A 20,590-nucleotide genomic window follows, 5' to 3' on the forward strand; every position below is an offset into this window, starting at 1 on the left:
TTATTTTTAATCTCTTGAATATTTTAAAACCAATTGTTTTCGAGATTTTTGGATATAAGATGATAAGTTTTGGAATATCACTTTGCTTTAAAGAGCTAAATAGTGCTCAGGTGCTCATCCTGAACGCTTTAAAATGCAGCAATAAAAGTGCAAAAATAAAGCTCTAGCTAAAGCTTTAAAGATGCAAGAAATTTTAAAGTAAAGATTTGAATCTATAATCATCTTCCAAAGTAATCCAACTCAACCAGGTTGTAGCCAAGGTTATCGAAAAATTCTGTGTTTTCAAAAAAAAATCTTAGATTTTGACTTTTTTAAATTTTAGCTGTGAAAAAATAATTAACATTGCCAACTTCACCATACTTTTCTCATTCAAAGTTAAAAATCTATATTTATATTGACAAAAAAATAAAAATTCATTCTAAATTTAAAAAATTTGAGAAATCTGAAAATATTTCAAAATTTTGTTTTCTTTGACACAGATTCTGTGATAAAAATGTACCAAAAATTCTGTGAAATTACAGTTTTTTTTTTTTGTGATTTTGGCAACCTTAGATGTAGCCCCTTGAAACACCTTTGAAAAGTCCATTTTCGTCATTTTACATTTGATACTAAGTATGAAAAAACAATCAAGAGTATATGTTTAATAATTTCTTCGAAATAGTTATATGAAACACTACAAAATTGTAAGAATACTCTGTACTCTATGTAAAATGTAAATATCAACTTTCTGATAAATCGAATGAACTAATCAGAATAAATTACTCCGGACCCTAAATGTTTACACCGATTTAAGAACGTAGCTTAAAATTTGAACAATTGAGAAATGATAACCAAAATAAGAAAATTGGATAAACGAACAACAAATTGCACATCAAAAATCATGATTGAGGTTCAGAGTTCAGAGCCAGAACCCATTGACAACTTTTAACGATTTCCTTGAACAAAATAAAAAGAAAATTTACATGTTTGATCCGTCACTTAAAAACTGTATCTCATCATTGCAATGGCTCGGAACGTTTTCAAGAAAACTTGGAAGATACATGAAAACTCAACTTTTCATTTACTGATCAGATGAATTTTGACCAAAGCGCAGAATTACATCTGCCATATTTCAGTTTGCAGTGTTTCATACAAATACGTTCTTAACGCTAATTTGTCCGATAATTTTTTTTAGATAGTTAACCTATTCGTTGAATTTCTTCAGAGCTAGAAGATAAATTCCACTGATTACTGTTTAAGTTAACCTACTATCACTAATTTTTTAAAGTTCTACATTCATTTTTTTGTGTATTTTTTCATTATTTAAGTTCAGGTTATTTAATATGTTTTTAAGCAAACCTGGAATTGTTTTGTTTAGTTAGAGTAAGCTCAAAATCCGGGCCAAGTCTCCGGGGATATTTCACGTTGGCTTAGCTCCTACAATAATCGTTTTAGGGATCTAGGCCTAGTTTTTTCCTATGTTCCCAAATTGTTAAACCTTCTGCACGTGACCCGTTGATGCCCGCCGATGCTCCAAAGTAAATACACAATAATTCATGGGGCCCTCTAGGCCCCAGCAGGGTGCTCACTAAACTATTTTATATTGTTTTCCAATCTTTGTTCTAAGGGACCCGAGCCGTGGAACAATTTTCCGGAGCGGGTGTCTTTCAGAAATTGCGATAAATCGCCTAAATCTCGGTGCCCGGTTGCTTGCCAGGCCAGCCACGCGGAGCGCGATTCTCTCACACACGGCCGGGGCCAAAAATAAGCAAAAGCATAACAACGAACGAAACGAAACGAAACGAAAATAAGCGACTTACGACGGGCATGCCGTCTCTCGGCTGATTTCCTCCAACCGCCCGACCACATTCGGGTTTTAGCTTCGAGTCTTAGGGGTCACCTGGACCCTGAACTCGGCTGGGGGTCCCTCCATCATCATCAGCAGCAGCAAAAGCAACATTTCTCGGTTCGGACAACGACTGGAAAAGGGCCCCCAAACAACTTGAGGGAGAGTTCACGACGACGGTTAAGCCGCGCGTCCCGCTTGTTTGTATGTTGTAGGAGTTGAAGCATGGAGCAGCAACAAATAGAAAACACAACAACGAGAAAAAAAACAATCTAGGATAGGAACAACAACAACAACAACAACGACAGTGCTCACTAAACAAACGATGATGCCCCGGTTGTCTCGTTTGTGCCGCGCTCCGAGGGCTCCGAGGGGATAGATGATTTAGCCACAGGTTGCCCGAGGATCCCGCAGGGGCACGCGAGAGCGAAATTGAAAACTTTTTTTTAAGCTTTTACTGTGAAACACGACCAGCGTACCTTGCTATCAAACAAAAAACCAAAAAAAAAACTAACATTTATATACCTACAAACTCCGGGTTCCGAGACGACCGTCGTCGTCATCGGTTGGAGAAAATTTCACGACATTTTTGCACTTGACCTAGCACTCGATCAATCCTATCGACTAGTATTTTGATGGATTTCTCCGGCAGTGGTGGCAGCACATCCCGGATTTTGGCGTTGGTGGTTCGCTCGAAGAGCTCGTTTAGCCGATGGCCGACGTTGCTGTCCCGCAGATGTTGTAGGGCCGCGATCGTCGATCTCCGGAACACGCACAGGTTGTCCAGCAGCAGTCCGTGGTAGGCTTCGTACTTTTTCAGGAGCCGATAGCCGTGCAGCAGACCGGACTCGTTGTCCAGGAAGACCAGGAGATGGGAGTCGCTTTGGCGGGCCAGGTTGTGTGCCGGGGCAGCCATGATGTCGGCGTTCCACTGGTAGTTGTACAAGTTGTTAACCACCCGATCAAGGTTCGCGATCAGGTAGTCAAACACGATCAGATCCGACCATTGAGCGAGTTCGACCAGGCGCCTTAACACCGGTTCGGCCAGGGGAGCTCCCGGTGGCCGGATTGGCTGCAGTTCTGGGGTAATGGTGGCACCCAATCGATCCAGTAAACCTTTTGGAGGCTTCGGAAGATCAAGGCCCTCGGTTATGTTCCTTATGTCTAGTTTATTGAGGTGTCGCTCCAGCGGCTGGAATGGCTTTGGAATCCCCGCTGGTTCTAGGTGTTCAATCCATTTTGTAATGACCACCGGTTTGGTGGATTTCCACTGGGAGTTGGATATGTCATCCGAAACTGATGACCACAGTTTGGTTTCCATATCAATGATCGAGGCGGCGCTCGGTGCCAGGTTACTTATGTTGAGAAGCTGGCCCAGATAAAAACTAAAAAGCTCGCCCTGGATCTGATCCGTGTTTTGACGATACCGGGCACAGGCCCGAGTTCCGTCTCGAAAAACTACCATCCGGTTCTGCATCCTTCCGCAACCGACCTCCAGATGGTCAACCTCGGCAGATTGTAGGTAGTCAGTCCACAGCTCACTTTGACCTTTGTCGAACCCTTTTGGCAGGGCATTTTCAACGGTTGATCCCCAAAAGATATCATTCAGAATGACTCCATCGGAGTCCTCGGTGTAGTCGTGATCATCGCTTTGGTTAACAATCTCTATCACAGATTCTTCGGCCGTTTCCAGCTTCCCAGAGTTAAGAATCTGTTCCATGATTGATGGCTGAGAAAGCCTCTTCTCCGGACCTTTGTGGAACAGTCCATCCGGAGTCCTCCGAACCATGTACTCCTTGATGTATCGATCCTCGGGATCAAACTTCTTTATTACCATTGTGTCCTTATCGTCCCGCTGCTGATCGATGTGGAACGCATGCCGGAACACATCTTCCGCCTTTAGTTTCGCTTCCGCCACAAAGGACACCGAGTTGTAGGAATCCTTCCCCCGCAGATCTTCCAGCGTAGGAAAGTGTGGCAACTTATGCGGCAGGTGCTCTCCAAACCGAGTGCCTGGAATCCCACCTAATCCGTCACCTTCCCCATCACCACTACTACTGCCGTCGCCCCCGGCTACTGCTCCAGATCCCTTCGCATTCGTCACCGCCTGTGACATACCAATTAGTGGCACAAACACGCCAAGTGCTAACCCCAGGGAAAACGCAGCCATTACGCTGAGCAGGCAGGCCTGCCGCTGAAATGCACGTCGCCGTCTCGCTGTGATTGACATTGTATCACTATCACGATCTTGATCACAACTTCCACCGGCTTCCACGGTACGAACGTCAAACATTTTGCGGGTGCTCCCGTCCTCACACACGGCACCTGATCGATTCCGATCGTCCGAACGGCGGTCCTCGGTTAGCTCTCCAGCCTGGAGGAGATTGTTCGTTCGTGTTGTGTTCTGCTTCTTCTTCCTACCGCTGCTCCTCCAACCCACCCAAAAAAGGCTAAGAGGCACGAGACACAACACACAAACCACTTAGCTCGGTCGTCCACGCAACAACAACGACGAAGAAGACGACGACGAGATGTTGCTGTCCCGATTTATAATTGATTTATTCGAGTGATAAACTTTTTACAATCCTATTAAATCTCTTCGCTTGTTACACACTTGTTTGACGCGCGATCGCGGACCCCTTTACAACTGCTGTTGCTGTTGCTTGGGATGCTGCGGTAGCTGACGATCGTCAAGAACACTAGCACCCAGTTTTGTTGTTATGATTTGTTGTTTGGATCGATCACACATTATTACTACGCTTTTTCCGCGATCGTTGATTGGGCTTATCGCACGTTCCGCTTCTGAATCACTTGATCGTCCACAAGAGATCATGTATTTGTTACTAGTAGGCAATAACGGTTCACAATCACTTGGTTTTCGGTAAAAACATTCTTCTTTGGAGCCCACAAACCGTGTGCGATCCTCTTTCTTTCCCCTTTCCCGATTTCTTCAATCAGTCGCCGATTGGTATTCGCGTTTGTTCCCAGAGCTTAATTTTGTTTAAATCTTTCCTACACCCACCACTTCTCCGTTGGTATTCAAGAATTTTTCTTCTTATCGCTTCTTCTACGCGTTCACCACACACAACTCACTTCTTTTCGAAGCTTCTTCGGCTTCTCCGCCCAAGGCTGAATATCTGAAACGAGCACGAATCGCGTTTTCGTGAGCCAGTAATCTTTGAGGTAAAATTTTCAAAATTATTCTCTTTCCGCAGAACTTTCAGAAGCCAAAATTCGTTCAAGTTTTTTGAGTACTTGGTGAGCCCACTTCAACCAAACACATCACCGTTCAATCAAACACCCGTGGAAAGTTTTCTGAAGATTCGTGGCCTCAACAACTTTGACGACAAGATCTCAAATTACGGGTGTGCGTTTGATTCTTCTCCGTCGGCTGCTGCTCGCTCGGTCGTCTACGAGAGATGTCGTCCACGTTCAACACTTTCCATATGTTTAATTATTCATAAAAGATACACCGTCGAGAGACAGCGCTCCAGCTTCAGAGACAGAGGTTTTGTGGTACGTCGGCCCCGGGTCCGTGTGTCCATCCGTCTCGTCCGTTTTTTTCGGTTTATTTTTTTCTTATTTTAAGATTTTCGTTCCAGGGTACGGAGCTGATCTTCATCACCGTCTCACCGTGTCTCTTCCAGAGTCCACCGATTTTCAAACTTCAGCTGCTTAAGATATTGGCGGCCGACGGTTTTCGAAAACATCGCACTCCTCTTGAAGACGAAGACGACGATGGGTAGCAAAGCGCTCTTTCGAAACTATCTCGTTTTCATATTTTTCGTCCCTCGCCACTCGTCCCTTTTGCGGTGGATTTTGGTCACTCTTCCAAGAGGAACCGTCCGGAGATTACTAGAAGTGCAACTTGTAGCGAGATCTCTGGTGTATCTGAACAATTTTTGGAGTTTCTTTCGGAGCTCCTCTTATCGGACAGGGCCGTTTTTCGAAAACATTTAACCCTCTGGAGTCTGTCTAAAGGCCTTCGTTTTCGGCTCAAATTCTCTCCTCAGGTGGTGGATTTTCAAACAACTTTTAAGTACCTCACTTTCAAACTCTTTCAGTTTTCAAGAGTCAGAAAAATCTCTTCCTAAGCTTAGAGCTACTCTGTCAGCAAAAGCGAGGATCTCCGGTTACACCTCAACAGTAGGGATCGAGATTTTTTCAGCAATTAACTGCTATCATCGCTCTGGCCCAAAGACTCACGATCGCTGAAGTCTCTGATTCCTGCAGATCGAGGATAATCTGATCCAAGACCCGAAGAAGTGTTGTCGTTCACGGACTTTCGAGGCCACAAACCCGTCGCAATGTGCAACGAAAGCCAATTGATTGTTCTCGGTGTGCCCCCTGGACAACAAAACAAAAGCCAACACAATTCACACACGAGATCACGAAGTTCTTTGCGCAATCTGGTAGTGTTCCCGTCGTTCGTCCGTCGGGCGGGTGATCCAATTCCAAAAAAAAAAACTCCTCAAACGCGAAGAAACCCGAACAACATTTGCGACACGGCGCAAAATTTCCAGTAATCCACAACTGTCTCGGGTGCGAAACGGAATTCCTCGCGATCTCGCGATCGCCGTCGTTGTTTATTTGATCGCGCGCGCGAGCACCCACCTTTTCCCTTTTTCTAAACCGAATTTCACAAAAATCTGATTTATTTGTTACACTCCGCAATGCGAACTTGGCATGATCACGCTCCGGACCAAGTTCTGGTACAGCACCACGCAAATCCACGAATCCAGAAACGCCCAAATAATGTCAATCGACAAAACCTTTTAACTTTGCCTGCTCCCAACAAAATTCAACTCGCGCAAAATCGAGCACCGCGACAAAAGTAGGACTGCTCTTCGGGAAATCTTTAGCAAGACTGGTGAGCTCTGTTCCACGGACGAGCTGTTTCGACTGGAAAACTTCTCTTCAGCCAGCAACTATCGATCCACGGTACTGCACCAACACGCACACGCACAGCAACCTGCACTGGCCGACGCAGCCACGATCCTCCAGGGAACGACCACACTAACACCACTTGAGCGGCAGTCCCCGGGAGAAACCTGTCCGACAGGTCCCCCTAAGTGGTTATTCCGTCTCTTTCGGTTGCACAAACTCGATCGCATCGCGATCGAGCTTTTCCTTAACTAAACAATGTGAGAAAATGAGTTTATTCTCTCACTATGTAGGAGAGAGCTTTCGCTCAGCCTTCGGCTCAACATTCTCTTTCTCGATCGGACAATGCTTAAACTATTCAATGAAAAGAATAAACTTGTAAAATTAATATCAATAATCGTTAGGGCCAGGAAAGTGCGCTCGCTCACTGACTGACTGAGGTGAAACAAAAAGAGAGAGGAGAGACCATCCATCGAAACTCCGCCGACGCAATGTGATGTCCTCCTCGTATAAAGTCGCATCAAAACGCTCCCCCGAAAAATGGAAAGAAGTGGCAGCCAACAAAGAGGGTAGGAACCTTCTTCCTCCTCCGATTGATGCTCCGATGGTTCATCCGCCGCCGATGGATGATGACGACGGATTCGAAGGCGAGCGTAAACAAATACCTAATATCTCCCGGGGTATTAATGAGAATATTGTAGGTTGTTACTCGGACTTGGACTCTTTTGAGTTGAGGTGCCACCAGAAGGAGGCTCCTACCTGCCTGAGTTCGTGTGACTTTGGGACTGCCCCGAATCACTTGGTACTGAGGAGAGCCGTGAAACGATATCGACCTTCCTTCGTACCTCCACCTAGTAAAAGGCTTGAAGTTTTCGGCTCTTTTTGAAACATCGTTTGGGGGGGAAATCAGCGTTTCCAAATTTATTAATATATTTCTTAATTAAAACCTAACTGATAATCACTCTGAATAACTAAAAACAAATAATAAAACTCAGTTAACTCAAGCAGACTTAGCATTTCGTAGTGACAAAAGTGTATGTTTCTTGTACACGCAAACTTTTTTTTAATAATAAAGGTACCTACCTACATTGCAATAAATCCACGTTTAATGCAAAAGACACCTTTATTGAAATGATTTGCTACATTTAACTATTCTTGAAATTGTGTAAGGTAAAATTTAAACAAGTGAAATATCCACAATCCATTTCTATTACTACTTTTCTTCTTCCCTGCATAAGCTGCTTTGACGGTTGTAAGTTTTGTTACTTGCGTTTCACGGGAAACAAAGAAAAGTTGATTCCAAATTTTTAACACTCCTTTATTCGTTCGAAGTTCGGCGAGTTTTAAAAACCTACGAATGAAACATTACTTTGATGAAGAGAACAATATTCCATGTTCTTTATCTCACGTTTAGTGACTTCTCCTATTCGCTTCCTGCTGTCTCGATTCGAATTAGCTGCCTTCCGCTAGCCACCTCTACTCAACTGCTTGAACTTAATTGGGTGTCTTCTGAACCATCGCGTATCCACAATATTGCCCTTTGCTCAAGCGACCTCACTTCACTTCCGCACTATTGTATTAAGTTGCACTTGCAGTTGCATTAACTTGTACTTTCAGGACGAATCTTTACAAATGTAGATTCTTCTGCTCATAACAACTTCACACCTAACGCGAACTTATTGTTGTTTTGTTATTGTTTATTTTCGTCCTACAACTTTCCCACCGCTTTCTTTTCTCTTTTCTTAACTTGAGTGCGTTCAGTGCTGCCTGCTCAGTAGCCCCGTTCAGTAACAACGGTTGAGAGTAGGCAATTTCTCAGTAAAAATACCCAACCGGCAACACTGTACAGAGGGGCAGAGGAGCCGGAAAATCAGAAAAGTTTTGCCGTGATCCCAGTTTGCTACGGCATTGATCACGCTGAAAATCCGATCCACAAGGCTGATCCCAGAAATTACATAAACTTCCGAAAAAATTGGACAGAGCCAACGAGTCCAATACGATTCCGGAGTTTTGCGCTCCAAAACCTCTCATGCACAGACGGACGGTCGGATCCCTCAGTGCCAAGCGGCTTGATATGACCAGTTCTGGATTTCTTTTAAACATTGGCCCCATTCCTCCTGCCTCTCTGCGGGGAAATTCCAAAAACACCGGCATGGATCTCCAATGAGGAGTTCCGGTTCTGGATTCTATTGTGGTTCAAATTAAGACAGCTGCTCAACTGACATGATTGCTGCTTAGATTCTTCAAAGGTTAGTTGTCCTAGCGACTTAATTTTTTTCTGTAGTTTTACTCTCGTATAGTGCCTGTTTTCTGTTTATTTTCAGTTGATTACCACATGGTTAATCCAGGTTTACGGATTGAATTCTAAGGCACGGTGAGCCAGTTTGCTACTCTGGGTCCATGGGTACAATGGGAAGACTCATGATTTACTACATGTATACCTCCTACTCTCTAAACTCCACCTGGGGCCGCAGACCTGGTTCCCACCTCGAATTGTTTAGTACACTATGTTTCAATAGTGGGAGGTCTATTCGCGCTAATGCGCTCCAAGGCAATACTCATTAACGAGACCACTTTCAGCAAAACCTCTCATCCTTACGACTCGACGCCTGAACTCTCCTCTAACGACTTGAGAACCGACATCTCCTCGCAATGACTCGAGATTCCCTCCTAAACCTCTCCGTCTTGCAACTTGAGCTTTGACCTCTCCTCTGCACGATTCAAGGCCCATCTCTTCTCTAGCTACTCAGGTATCAGAATGGGGGTAGGCTTAATAGCGGCACGTTATCCAAACATACGGGAAAATTGTGCCTAGCCTTTTTTTTATCCAAGATTTCATCATTTACCTGAGAAACCTGAAAAACCTATAAAAGGAAGAAATAAATTTAATCTATTTAAGATGGCATAAAGCCTTCCCACTAGGGATTATTAGGGATTCTACATTCGGTAAGGAATGATAGAATGTTTTATAAGTTTAATTTCTTAAACTCAGATTCGCTTAAAGCGTAAGATCCCAGAGTACGAAAACGTAGTCTGGCGAATGAGGGACAGTTACATATAAGATGGAAGGGATCTTCCACATCTGATTCACAACTAACACATACTGGAGATTCAGCATGCTGAATGTTGTGCATGTGATAGTTGAGTTTACAATGACCGGAGAGTGCTCTGATCAAGGTGCTGCAATGAGATTTGTTTAAAGTTAATAAGTAACTCGATATGATTGGAGATGGTTTTTCTAAAAATAATTTAGTTTGACGACAAGTGTCCAACTCTTCCCAGTATCGTTCATGCTGGTTAGAGGACCAAGTTTGAATTTGGTTTCTGAACCAACATGGCGATATTGGGACAGCCGGCTCTGGTCCGTAAAATTCCTTTTCCGATCCAGCTCTAGCGAGTTCGTCGGCGCATTCGTTTCCAAAAATTCCCTTATGTCCGGGTACCCATAGAAGGTTTAATCCATTGCCTTCAGCAAGTTCTTCGATTGCTTTCCAGCATGCGATTACCAGTTTTGATCTAGAACTGGAAGCACTGAGTGATTTGATAGCTGCTTGGCTAACTGAACAGAAGTAAATTGTTCTGAACATAATCTTCTTTTGAAGTGCAATTTGCACTCCATACATAATAGCATATAGCTCAGCCTGAAAGACTGTACAATATTTTCCTAGAGGTTGAGCATATTCTATGTTCAACTCGTGACAGTAAATTCCTGCACCTGCACGGCCGTTTGATAATGAACCGTCAGTATAGAATACAATATGAGAGGACATTTGGTCCTCTACGAAACCTGATAACCATTCTTGAGGAGAAGGAAATTTGACTTTAAACCCCATGTAGGGAAAACTACTCGAGAGTGTTAAATCGTTTGGCGCTAGATTAAACTTGTTTAATCTAACTAATTCAGGCCACACATTTGTATGACTCGATGATCTTTCGATATTTCCTGACAGCCAGAGACCAACTGCTTGTAGACGAAAAGCACATGAGAAGGCTTCCTGTTTTAGGAACAAGTGTAGAGGTTTGATAGAAAACAGAGCCTCTAGTGCTGCAGTAGGAGTTGTAGTGAACGATCCGGACATCCCCAAAAGACACATTCTTTGAAGGTGATTTAGTTTAGTCCGAACTGTTGCAACTTCTCCTTTCTGCCACCACACTAGACACCCATAGGACAGAATTGGTCTTACTATTGTGGAGTAAATCCAGTGAATATGTTTGGGTTTGAGTCCCCAGTTTTTTCCGATTGCACGTCGGCATTGTCCGAAGGCCATGCATGCTTTTTTGATTCTGAATTCGATGTGATCAGACCAGTTTAATTTGGAGTCAAGAATGACACCCAAATATTTAACTTGATCAGACACAGTGATTTCGGAACCATAAAACAGCAGAGGGCGCACCCCGCGGGTGATACGTTTTTTAGTAAATAAAACAATATTAGTTTTTAGAGGATTAACTGACAGTTCTACATGAGAACACCATCGTTCAACAGAGCGCAGAGCTTGTTGCATTATATCAAATAATGTGCTTATGCACAAACCTCTTACCAGCAGAAGATAATCATCTGCGAATCCATAGGTTGGTATTCCACGGTCATTGAGTTTTCTCAACAAGCCGTCTGCAACTAGGTTCCACAAAAGAGGTGATAGTACACCTCCCTGTGGGCAACCACGTGTGCTAACTTTTGTTATTGAAGCCTGTCTTAAAGACGAATGAAGATTCCTGTTACTTAGCATTGCGCTAATCCAGTTAGTTATAACACTAGGCACTCCATGAAGTAGTGCCGCATCCATTATTGATGTAAACGAGACATTATCAAATGCTCCTTCTATGTCTAGAAATGCTCCTAGACATGATTCTTTCTGTGAAAAACTATTTTCAATATTATGTACTACGTTGTGCAGAAGAGTTAATGTTGATTTTCCTGTTTGGTATGCATGTTGTGTCGCATTAAGCGGATGTTGGACAAGGTATTCTTGCCTGATATGATGATCAATTAAACGTTCAAGTGCTGTTAATAGAAATGAACTTAGACTAATAGGACGAAAGCTTTTGGCTTCGTCGTATGATGATCGTCCCCCTTTAGGGATGAATTTCACGGCTATCTGCCGCCAAAGTTTAGGAATATATCCATGAGCAAAACTGCTTATCATTATTTTTCTTAATATGTGTTTGAAATGATCGAAACCTTTTTGAAGCAAAACTGGAAATAAACCGTCACTTCCAGGAGATTTGTATTGAGCAAAACCATCGATTGCCCATATGATCGATTCTGTAGTAACTATTTTCCGAGCAAAATGCAAGGAATCTAGACTTCCAGAAAAGAACTCAGGCTCTAACGATGAATCTTGATCAACACATCCTGGAAAGTGAGTATTGAATAGACAACTTAATGTTTCTTCGTCGCTTGATGTATAATCACCACTAGGGGTTTTAAGGTATGAAACCTGATAATCTTTTGATTTGGCTAAGACTTTATTTAACCTACTTGCTTCGTGCAAGCTTGAAATGTTTGTGCAGTAGCTCTGCCAACTTGAGCGTTCGGCAGCTCTTGTTGCTTTCCGGTAAGCTCTGCGAGCCAACTTGAAGGCATCAAAACCTTCAAGTTGGCTCGCAGAGCTTACCGGAACGACTCGACGCCTGAACTCTCCTCTAACGACTTGAGAACCGACATCTCCTCGCAATGACTCGAGATTCCCTCCTAAACCTCTCCGTCTTGCAACTTGAGCTTTGACCTCTCCTCTGCACGATTCAAGGCCCATCTCTTCTCTAGCTACTCAAGAACTGACCTCTTCTTGTTATAACTTGAGGTACCCACTTATACCCTCCTTTTGTTGATAAAAGGCCTCATCTCTCCTCTTGTGACTCGAGACTCGACCTCTTATCGTAAAGACTCGGGGTTAACCACACCAACCTATCCTCCTAAGATTCGAGGTCCGACATGTCCTCTAACGACTCGAAGCCTGACCTCTTATCTCCAGGATTCGAGGTTTACCACCTTTATGCCCGTCGTGCGCTGATCCTAGAATTGCGCCTGGCACAGCACACCCGCGGGACTTAACGCAACTACTCGGATGATTCCCGACGAAGACGTCATACTACTCGAAGGGCTCTCCGGCATTGAGAGCCACTCTACCCGGTCAACTATCCCCTTTTCAATTTCTCATCCACTTCCGTGGATGAAATCTGCTAAACAAATTTTGAAATTGATTCGAATGCCACCGGTTGGAATAGAATACCCATCTCGTTCATTAAGATGCTCTACCCGTTCATTCTTGGAATTTTGAATCATATATTTGATTGCATAATTGAAGCCAATACTTTTCCAGCTTTGTGGAAAAAAGCTATAGTAACACCAATCGCCAAAATATCCAATCCGACACAGCCTAAAGATTTTAGGCCAATTAGTCTGCTACCTGCAGTATCTAAGGTATTGGAAAAAAATATGATGTCGCAAATCACACAACATCTAACCCATAACGATCACTCTCTGCTTGCTTCTTGTCAATCTGGCTACCGTAAACACTACTGTACCACCACAGCCCTATGCAAAGTCACTCATGACATTTATAACAATTTCGACAATAACAACTGCACATTAATGGGACTAGTAGATTTCTCGCTAGCATTCAATTGCGTTGATCATCATAAACTAGGGCTGAAGCTCACGAGTGAGTTTCACTTTTCACAACCTGCATGCCACCTCATTAAGTCTTTTCTTGGCCAACGAAGCCAGGTTGTTCGTTGCAATGGTAGCTACTCAGCCGAATGCCAACTCAACGATGGTACTCCACAAGGGTCATGCTTAAGCGCGCTACTGTTCAGTCTTTATATCAACAGTCTGCCCTCCTCTTTGAGATGTCACTACCAGCTATATGCAGACGATCTTCAAATATATACCTCCGGCCCTGCTAGCGAAGAAGACAGATTAGTGAATGTGATCAACGAAGACCTGCAATCAATTAAGCTATGGGCAAACGCGAATAAGCTGTATCCTCATCCGAAAAAAACGCAAGCTATCATTTTTAGCAAGGCGGGCCAAATAAGCCCAAATAACTCTATCATATTCTGTGGAGAAACCATCCCTATATCTAGTAAGGTTGTGAATCTGGGGCTAACTATGGACTGTAACCTCAACTGGAAACTTCATTTGAATCAAATTACAATGAAAGTATTCAACACCCTTCGAACTTTTCGACGTTTTGCTCCAGTCCTCTCGCAACCTACCAAAATAAAATTGGTGCAATCCGTAATTGTACCGATTTTTACCTACTGTGATGTCGTTTGTTATCCCGGGCTATCTGGAGCCCTTCGAGAGCAACTGCATAGGTGCTTCAAATCTTCTGTGAGATTTGTTTTCAATCTCAGACGTCGAGATACAACAGCCAACGTACGCAGAGCCATTTTGGGGCACGATTTGCTGCACAATTTCGAAATCAGGATTCTAGACATCATGTGGCAAGGGTACCAAGGCTTGTTACCCAATTATCTACAACAACACCTGCAAAGAGGACAGCTCGAGAGGTCTCGCAACTTCATCATACCCAGACATACCACATCGAGCGGAAAGAGTATAATGGTGCACGGTGCATCATGTTGGAATACCATTCCCTTGGAAACCAAAATCAAACCTACCAGGACCTGCTTCAAAAAGCCGTAAAAAATTATTACTTTAGTTTATAATGTGTTGTAGTTACGTTGATTCTCCAATGTTTAACCGCTTCTACATAGTTTCCTTAACCTTATGTGGTACCAAAGAAGGCTATCGTTACTCAATAAAATTACAAATTACAAAATTAAATTCCCTGATCGTAGGATAACCCTTTCCCAACGATTTCCACTGCAGAGAAGATCAAGTCTTATCCCCGCAGCTTTAGTCTTTGAGAACCGCTCTACTCGGATCTTCCCCGAAGGTCCTACGCACGAACGCGGCGCACCAAAGGCATCCGCTACGCGGAAGGTGTTGCCTTATCTTTGTAGCTTCAAACGGTGGGGTCGGACGCACTCTACTCAACAGCCCCTCGTCGATGGGGTCAAACTATTCCGACCGTTATCCCTTTCGCTGGCAACCTTGGGATTTTTGGCCCGCGGATTTTTCTGCCCGTTGTGTGCCAGATCGAGAGTAGCTTGTCCTGGACTCGCGCCTGTCACGGCACACGTTCGGGACTTTGAACGCTACGACTCGGATCTTTCCTGACGGTGACGACATCCTACTCAAACTCGAGAGGCTCGCCCCGCATGGAGACCCTTTCTACCTGTGGGTATCTCCCGACAGTAGGCCTGTCTTCATACGAAGTCTGCTACATGGAAGGTATAGTCTTTTCCTCGCAGTTTCCCCCTTAGAAGGTCACTCATTCACGGCGTACCTATGACCACCGCTACGCCGAAGATGATGCCTTATCTTTGTAGCTTCGATCAAGGGATCGGACGCACACTACTCAGATGCTCCCCGTCGATGGAGTCATCCTACACCGTTCGCGGACTGCCGTTGGTTCCAGCTCCTCTGCAGGGCAGTCATGAACCCATCGGGGTGAACCCATCGCTGACCACATGCCAAGTGTTGGAACCCGCACACATCCTCTGTACAACGTTATCTGCTGTCGTGTCGGGCCCACAGACGGCAAGTATGTTGGTACGTACCGCCGCAAACCTCGGACAGGCAAACACCACATTGAAATATACTTTACCGTGTCTTCTTCTGATCCAGCTCCCGATGTGCGGTATCAGAAAATGGGTCCACCTTCCTCTCGCTAAGTTGTCCCACAGCTGCTGCTGCTGATTTCGTACGTTGGGTGTGTTTTAATTGTCGTAGCATTAGACATCCCCCTCTAGAAAAACGTAGATGGGCATCACTACGCAAGCGGCTTCGGGCGAGATGGTCCGGTATCCTGCGGTGATAAACCTGCAGGTTCAGGGCCTGCCTCCACTGCTCCGTACTGCAAGATTGACGTGGTCAGGCTTGCCAGTATCCTCCTCTTACTACTGAGGATAGCCGAGGAGTTCAACATCATCCGTGTGAGTTCGGGCGTGGCCGTTGTCGCTCTCTTACACACCTAGACACCAGGTACTTAATTACTTTGGACACGACACGATCCAATGTACCTTTTTGGGGTGAGATCGGATTGATGATCAGCACCATCTCGGTTTTGAGGTGAGCTAGACTGCATGGATAGCTACTGTTGCAAATTGCTGTACCTCCGCTGTTCAGGAGCCTCTCGCCAAGAGGACATCATCATCCGCAAATTCTACGAGTTCAACTCCCGATCAGGCTCATTTGTAGGAGCTCGTCGTACGTGATGTTCCACAGAGCCAGGCCAAGTATAAACCCCTGTGGCACACCCGCGGAAACCTCTTGTGTTCGTAAGCCCTCACCGAGCATGTACTGTAGTTGGCGATTATGGAAATAGCATTCCACAAGCCTACACAGAGATGCTGGGACCCTCATTTGATTGGAGCCACGCTTTAGCTCCAGGATCATTACGTTGGTGTGGGTCCGAAGGATTCTCCGGATGTTATCGCTGAGATCGGCGAGGTTCACGTCTTTACGCATCTGTCGTAGAACATCTGCGTATCTACCTGGGGTGCCTTGACGGCAATCGCCTCTCCCCTCTCCCTGACGCGACGTTGGGGTCGGGATTGGCTTTTTTCGTCCCCGCATCCCTGGGTCTCCCCTTCTTGCGTGATACCGTCTGTCACCCGGTATTCGCGCTCGCAGGCTCACTTGCATTCCCTGCAGAGCCTGCTTCCCTCCCTTTCACGCTGATCACGGTATTCTGCCGGACAGACGGATCCTGGGCCTTTTCTTTGGGTCCCCGGGTCTAAGGTCACCGGGGGACCTTCTCTTGACCACCTTTGTCTCTGCTGGCCAGCGCTCTGTTATTCTGGCTTCGGGTTCCGCAAGGCGTTTCACCACCGTTGGCTGCGATGAAAAGCTGCATCACCCTGGATAGCTTTTCGCGTATTTCCTTGTGGATGTTGGACTTCCCCTTCACACATTTAAATCGGTCAGCGATGCCACACTGATTCCACTGGTGCTTCCGGGCAACTTAAGATCTTCCAGTGTTTCGTGTACGGCTTCGTATGGGTCCGCGCGCACCTAAGTCGGTGTTGTTGTTTGATAAGTTATGCCCTAAGTTCTCTTAATTGCAACCCTAAGTCGATGGTCTACGTAGTACTCTTTTCCAGCACTGTCTCTCACATAATTACACCTGAAGATCACCGTACTCAACGTAGTCTCAGATCGACCACGTTATGAAAAGACATACACCATCTTAGCCGATTTAGGCTTTACAGACTGAATAAATTACGTGGACAACTTAAGATTAACATTTCAACAGCCAGTACCGAGAGGAGAATAGAGCCCATGCCATCATAGGACCAGCAATTATCGTCTTACCATGCTAACCACTCGACCACCGAGTCGTACCAATTGATATACAGCTGGCACTTCTCGGACATCGTCGACGTCAGATCATGCCGAAACGCCAACGTCGAGTCAGATCTACCTGTTTATGGTGAAGATGCGCTTATAACTCTCCGTAGTGAATAACTTACAAAACCTACGCCCGCCTCGGTTAAATATCACATGACTGAAGCAAGCTGAGATCGCGGCAGACTACGCGCAAACGCTCGAAGCAGCACTGTCGGCAGAGGGCGAGCTTGACGAAGCCTCTATCGAGGACTGTTGGGAAACCATCAAGACAGCCTTCAACAGTGTTGCGGAGAACGTCATCGGTCATATGGCATGAACACCACGGAACGACTAGTTCGACGAGGAGTGTAGGAAGGTGATGGACGAAGAGAATAACGCAAGCGGTAGTAGTGCAAAGAAGCACCCGTTTAGCCGGAATGTATCAGGATAAAGAAGGAGGCATCGTGCGGACAATCGTGAGGTGATCAAAAGGTGGAAGCAGCACTTCGATGAACACCTGACCGTCGCTCATGCAGGAGACGATGGAGAAAGATACATCGCCATCCTCTACGACACGTAGAGAAGCTACTCTTAACAATGTATGAAGTTTAAGAAGGCATTCGCAACTCATCAGCAACAAGTCGACTGGCAAGGATGTCATCGCAGCTGACTTATCAAAATGGGCCGGGCAAGGTGATGTTGCAGTCAGGTCTTTAGACCGGATGTCTTCTAAAAGCACGAATTTTGCTCGAGAAGGACCTGCGCACACTCGGAGTATTCGAGCGACGAGTGTTAAAAACCATCTTAGGCGGTGTGCCGGAGAGCGGAGTGTGGCGGTGAATGATAAACCACATCTTGCTTGACTCTACGGTGAACCCAGTATGCAGAAAGTAACGAAGGCAGGACGGATACGCTGGGCCGGACGACTGTCCTGCAAAACACTTCACTGCGAATTCGGTAGGCACCAGACGATCAGGAAGGCAATGAACGAGATGATTAGGCCAAGCGGAGCATGATCTGGCGAATGTGGGATACCCCACGAATTGGAGAACGGTTGACATGGACCAAGTGAAGGAGAAATGTTGTTCATCAAGTTATTGCCTGAGTCGGAATACTCAAGAAATTATTGAAATAAATTTCAAAGTTAAAATCAAACGTTATTTGGGTAAAGTATACGCTGACAAGTTTCAATTACGATTTTGATTATGTACATATCTAACATTCATTTCAATGGGATATAAAAAAATGTTTTTTTCAAATAAAAACAAATCCCATTTAATGTTCGATTATGTTTGATTTTAAACCAACGAATTTATTAAACATTTTCTTTCATAACAAAACTCTTTTCCGAAACCCTCCAAAAATAACTGTGCCCGGTTGGCACCTCGGCTCTTTAAATGTGTTCTTTATTCGACAAACGGGCCTTGTCAATAGAACTGCCAGCCTCCCCGCGCTCCTTGGAGGCGATACTGAATGAGTATGGGGGGATGATGGCGGGGATCCACAACCGATCAGAGGAAAATATGATAAGTGTGCAAGAATTAGGAGAGGCTTCAAATTACGCTTCTTTCCGGTGCGGCTCGTAGTTGTGTTGTTATTCCTCGGAGCTTTGCTCGGCTCAACGCATACCTTCTTTTGGTTGTTGAATTTTTTGTTTTCTACTCTCTGTCCATCCTCACTTTTCGCTGGCCGCTCTGTTGGATTTTTGGATTTTCGCCTGGCTGGACCATTCTCTGGTTCGTAGCTTTCCGATGTTGCTGCTGCTGCTTGTTTCATCTTTATTTTTACGGACTGTTTCGTTTCTCGCCCTCCTTCTCGATAGCGCACATTCCATACGGTCTCTGCCTTGCGATGCTCGATGTCGATGATGATGCTTTTCGGAAAAAAAGATGACGATGATGACTTTAGGACACGGTCCAAGCGACAGTGATGCCTTAGAATAAATCGCATCAAACCGCGAGGTGAGGTGTGCGCGTATCGATCGTTTCTGATAGGGTTGTCTGATACTAGATTGGATTACTTGAAACATGTCAGTTAATAATTTGATTATCTATGAGTTGCGGGAGTGCTATTTATTTTTTTGTCCCAACAAATAAAAAGTCAATTAAATTAAAAGATTTAGCACTCAAATTCATACAGACATTCGATGTTAGAGGTTAAACAGAAAGTTACAAGATATATCAAACATACAGTAGGATTTTTTTAAAAAGAGGACGACCGTGAGATTAGCACTATTAATATTTTCGTAGACTGAGTCGATTTTTGGTAATTTTTGAATTTCTCAAAACCTGGGGTCATAAAAGCTTTATTTTGGTTGAAAACTCATTCGTGATTTTCTACAAAAAAAATTAAGCTACATTCACATGAGTAAATTTGAACTTTGAGGTTTGTATGGGAAAAATTAATATACTGAAAAATCAACATCATTTTTGTTTTTTTGGTGGAATTGAGCCTGTCAATGGTTTTTATGCCAATTATTAAATTCTCTAGAGGAAAAGTTCCACTGAATAACTTTTTCGAAAGCCGTAACTTTGTATCATATTAGATTTTTTACAAATGCTTCTCCCTCCATTTTCAAATTTGATATTTTTTTTATGTATTATTTTCTATTTTGTTGTTATTTATTAACTATCATGGATGGACATAGGCTTGAACCCAGCTTACAATTGATTGCCATGGGCTGCACATATGGAAATGTTTTATTTATTTCCTAACATCATGACCATAAAAAATGAAAAAAAAAATGGCGTAAACCGTAGGGGAAAATGGGGATAGTTGATCTCATTATCTTTATCTTAATCTGTTCTTAGGATATGATTTTTTTTACTGACAAAAAAGACCAAAAATGACGAATATGGCAAAAATGACAAAAATGACAAAAATGACAAAAATGACAAAAATGACAAAAATGACAAAAATGACAAAAATGACAAAAATGACAAAAATGACAAAAATGACAAAAATGACAAAAATGACAAAAATGACAAAAATGACAAAAATGACAAAAATGACAAAAATGACAAAAATGACAAAAATGACAAAAATGACAAAAATGACAAAAATGACAAAAATGACAAAAATGACAAAAATGACAAAAATGACAAAAATGACAAAAATGACAAAAATGACAAAAATGACAAAAATGACAAAAATGACAAAAATGACAAAAATGACAAAAATGACAAAAATGACAAAAATGACAAAAATGACAAAAATGACAAAAATGACAAAAATGACAAAAATGACAAAAATGACAAAAATGACAAAAATGACAAAAATGACAAAAATGACAAAAATGACAAAAATGACAAAAATGACAAAAATGACAAAAATGACAAAAATGACAAAAATGACAAAAATGACAAAAATGACAAAAATGACAAAAATGACAAAAATGACAAAAATGACAAAAATGACAAAAATGACAAAAATGACAAAAATGACAAAAATGACAAAAATGACAAAAATGACAAAAA

General features: G+C 43.6%; 1 protein-coding gene across 1 annotated transcript; it reads right to left on the reverse strand.

Moving 5' to 3' along the window:
• Nucleotides 1-775: 775 nt before the first annotated feature.
• Nucleotides 776-6,682, reverse strand: LOC129746869 (extracellular serine/threonine protein kinase four-jointed-like). The gene is made up of 2 exons (XM_055740776.1): nucleotides 6,598-6,682; nucleotides 776-4,962 (listed from the first exon to the last, which is right to left on the reverse strand). Exon 2 carries the CDS (start codon nucleotides 4,116-4,118, stop codon nucleotides 2,385-2,387), a length of 1,734 nt encoding a protein of 577 aa, XP_055596751.1. The 5' UTR covers nucleotides 4,119-4,962; nucleotides 6,598-6,682; the 3' UTR covers nucleotides 776-2,384.
• Nucleotides 6,683-20,590: the final 13,908 nt, after the last annotated feature.

Source organism: Uranotaenia lowii, chromosome 2, assembly GCF_029784155.1.
Source record: "Uranotaenia lowii strain MFRU-FL chromosome 2, ASM2978415v1, whole genome shotgun sequence".
In the NCBI taxonomy this organism is placed as follows: domain Eukaryota; kingdom Metazoa; phylum Arthropoda; class Insecta; order Diptera; family Culicidae; genus Uranotaenia; species Uranotaenia lowii.

What these genes read in the sequence shown, in the direction of transcription:
- LOC129746869 (XM_055740776.1), bottom strand. Translation starts at nt 4,118, where the DNA reads ATGTTTGACGTTCGTACCGTGGAAGCCGGTGGAAGTTGTGATCAAGAT.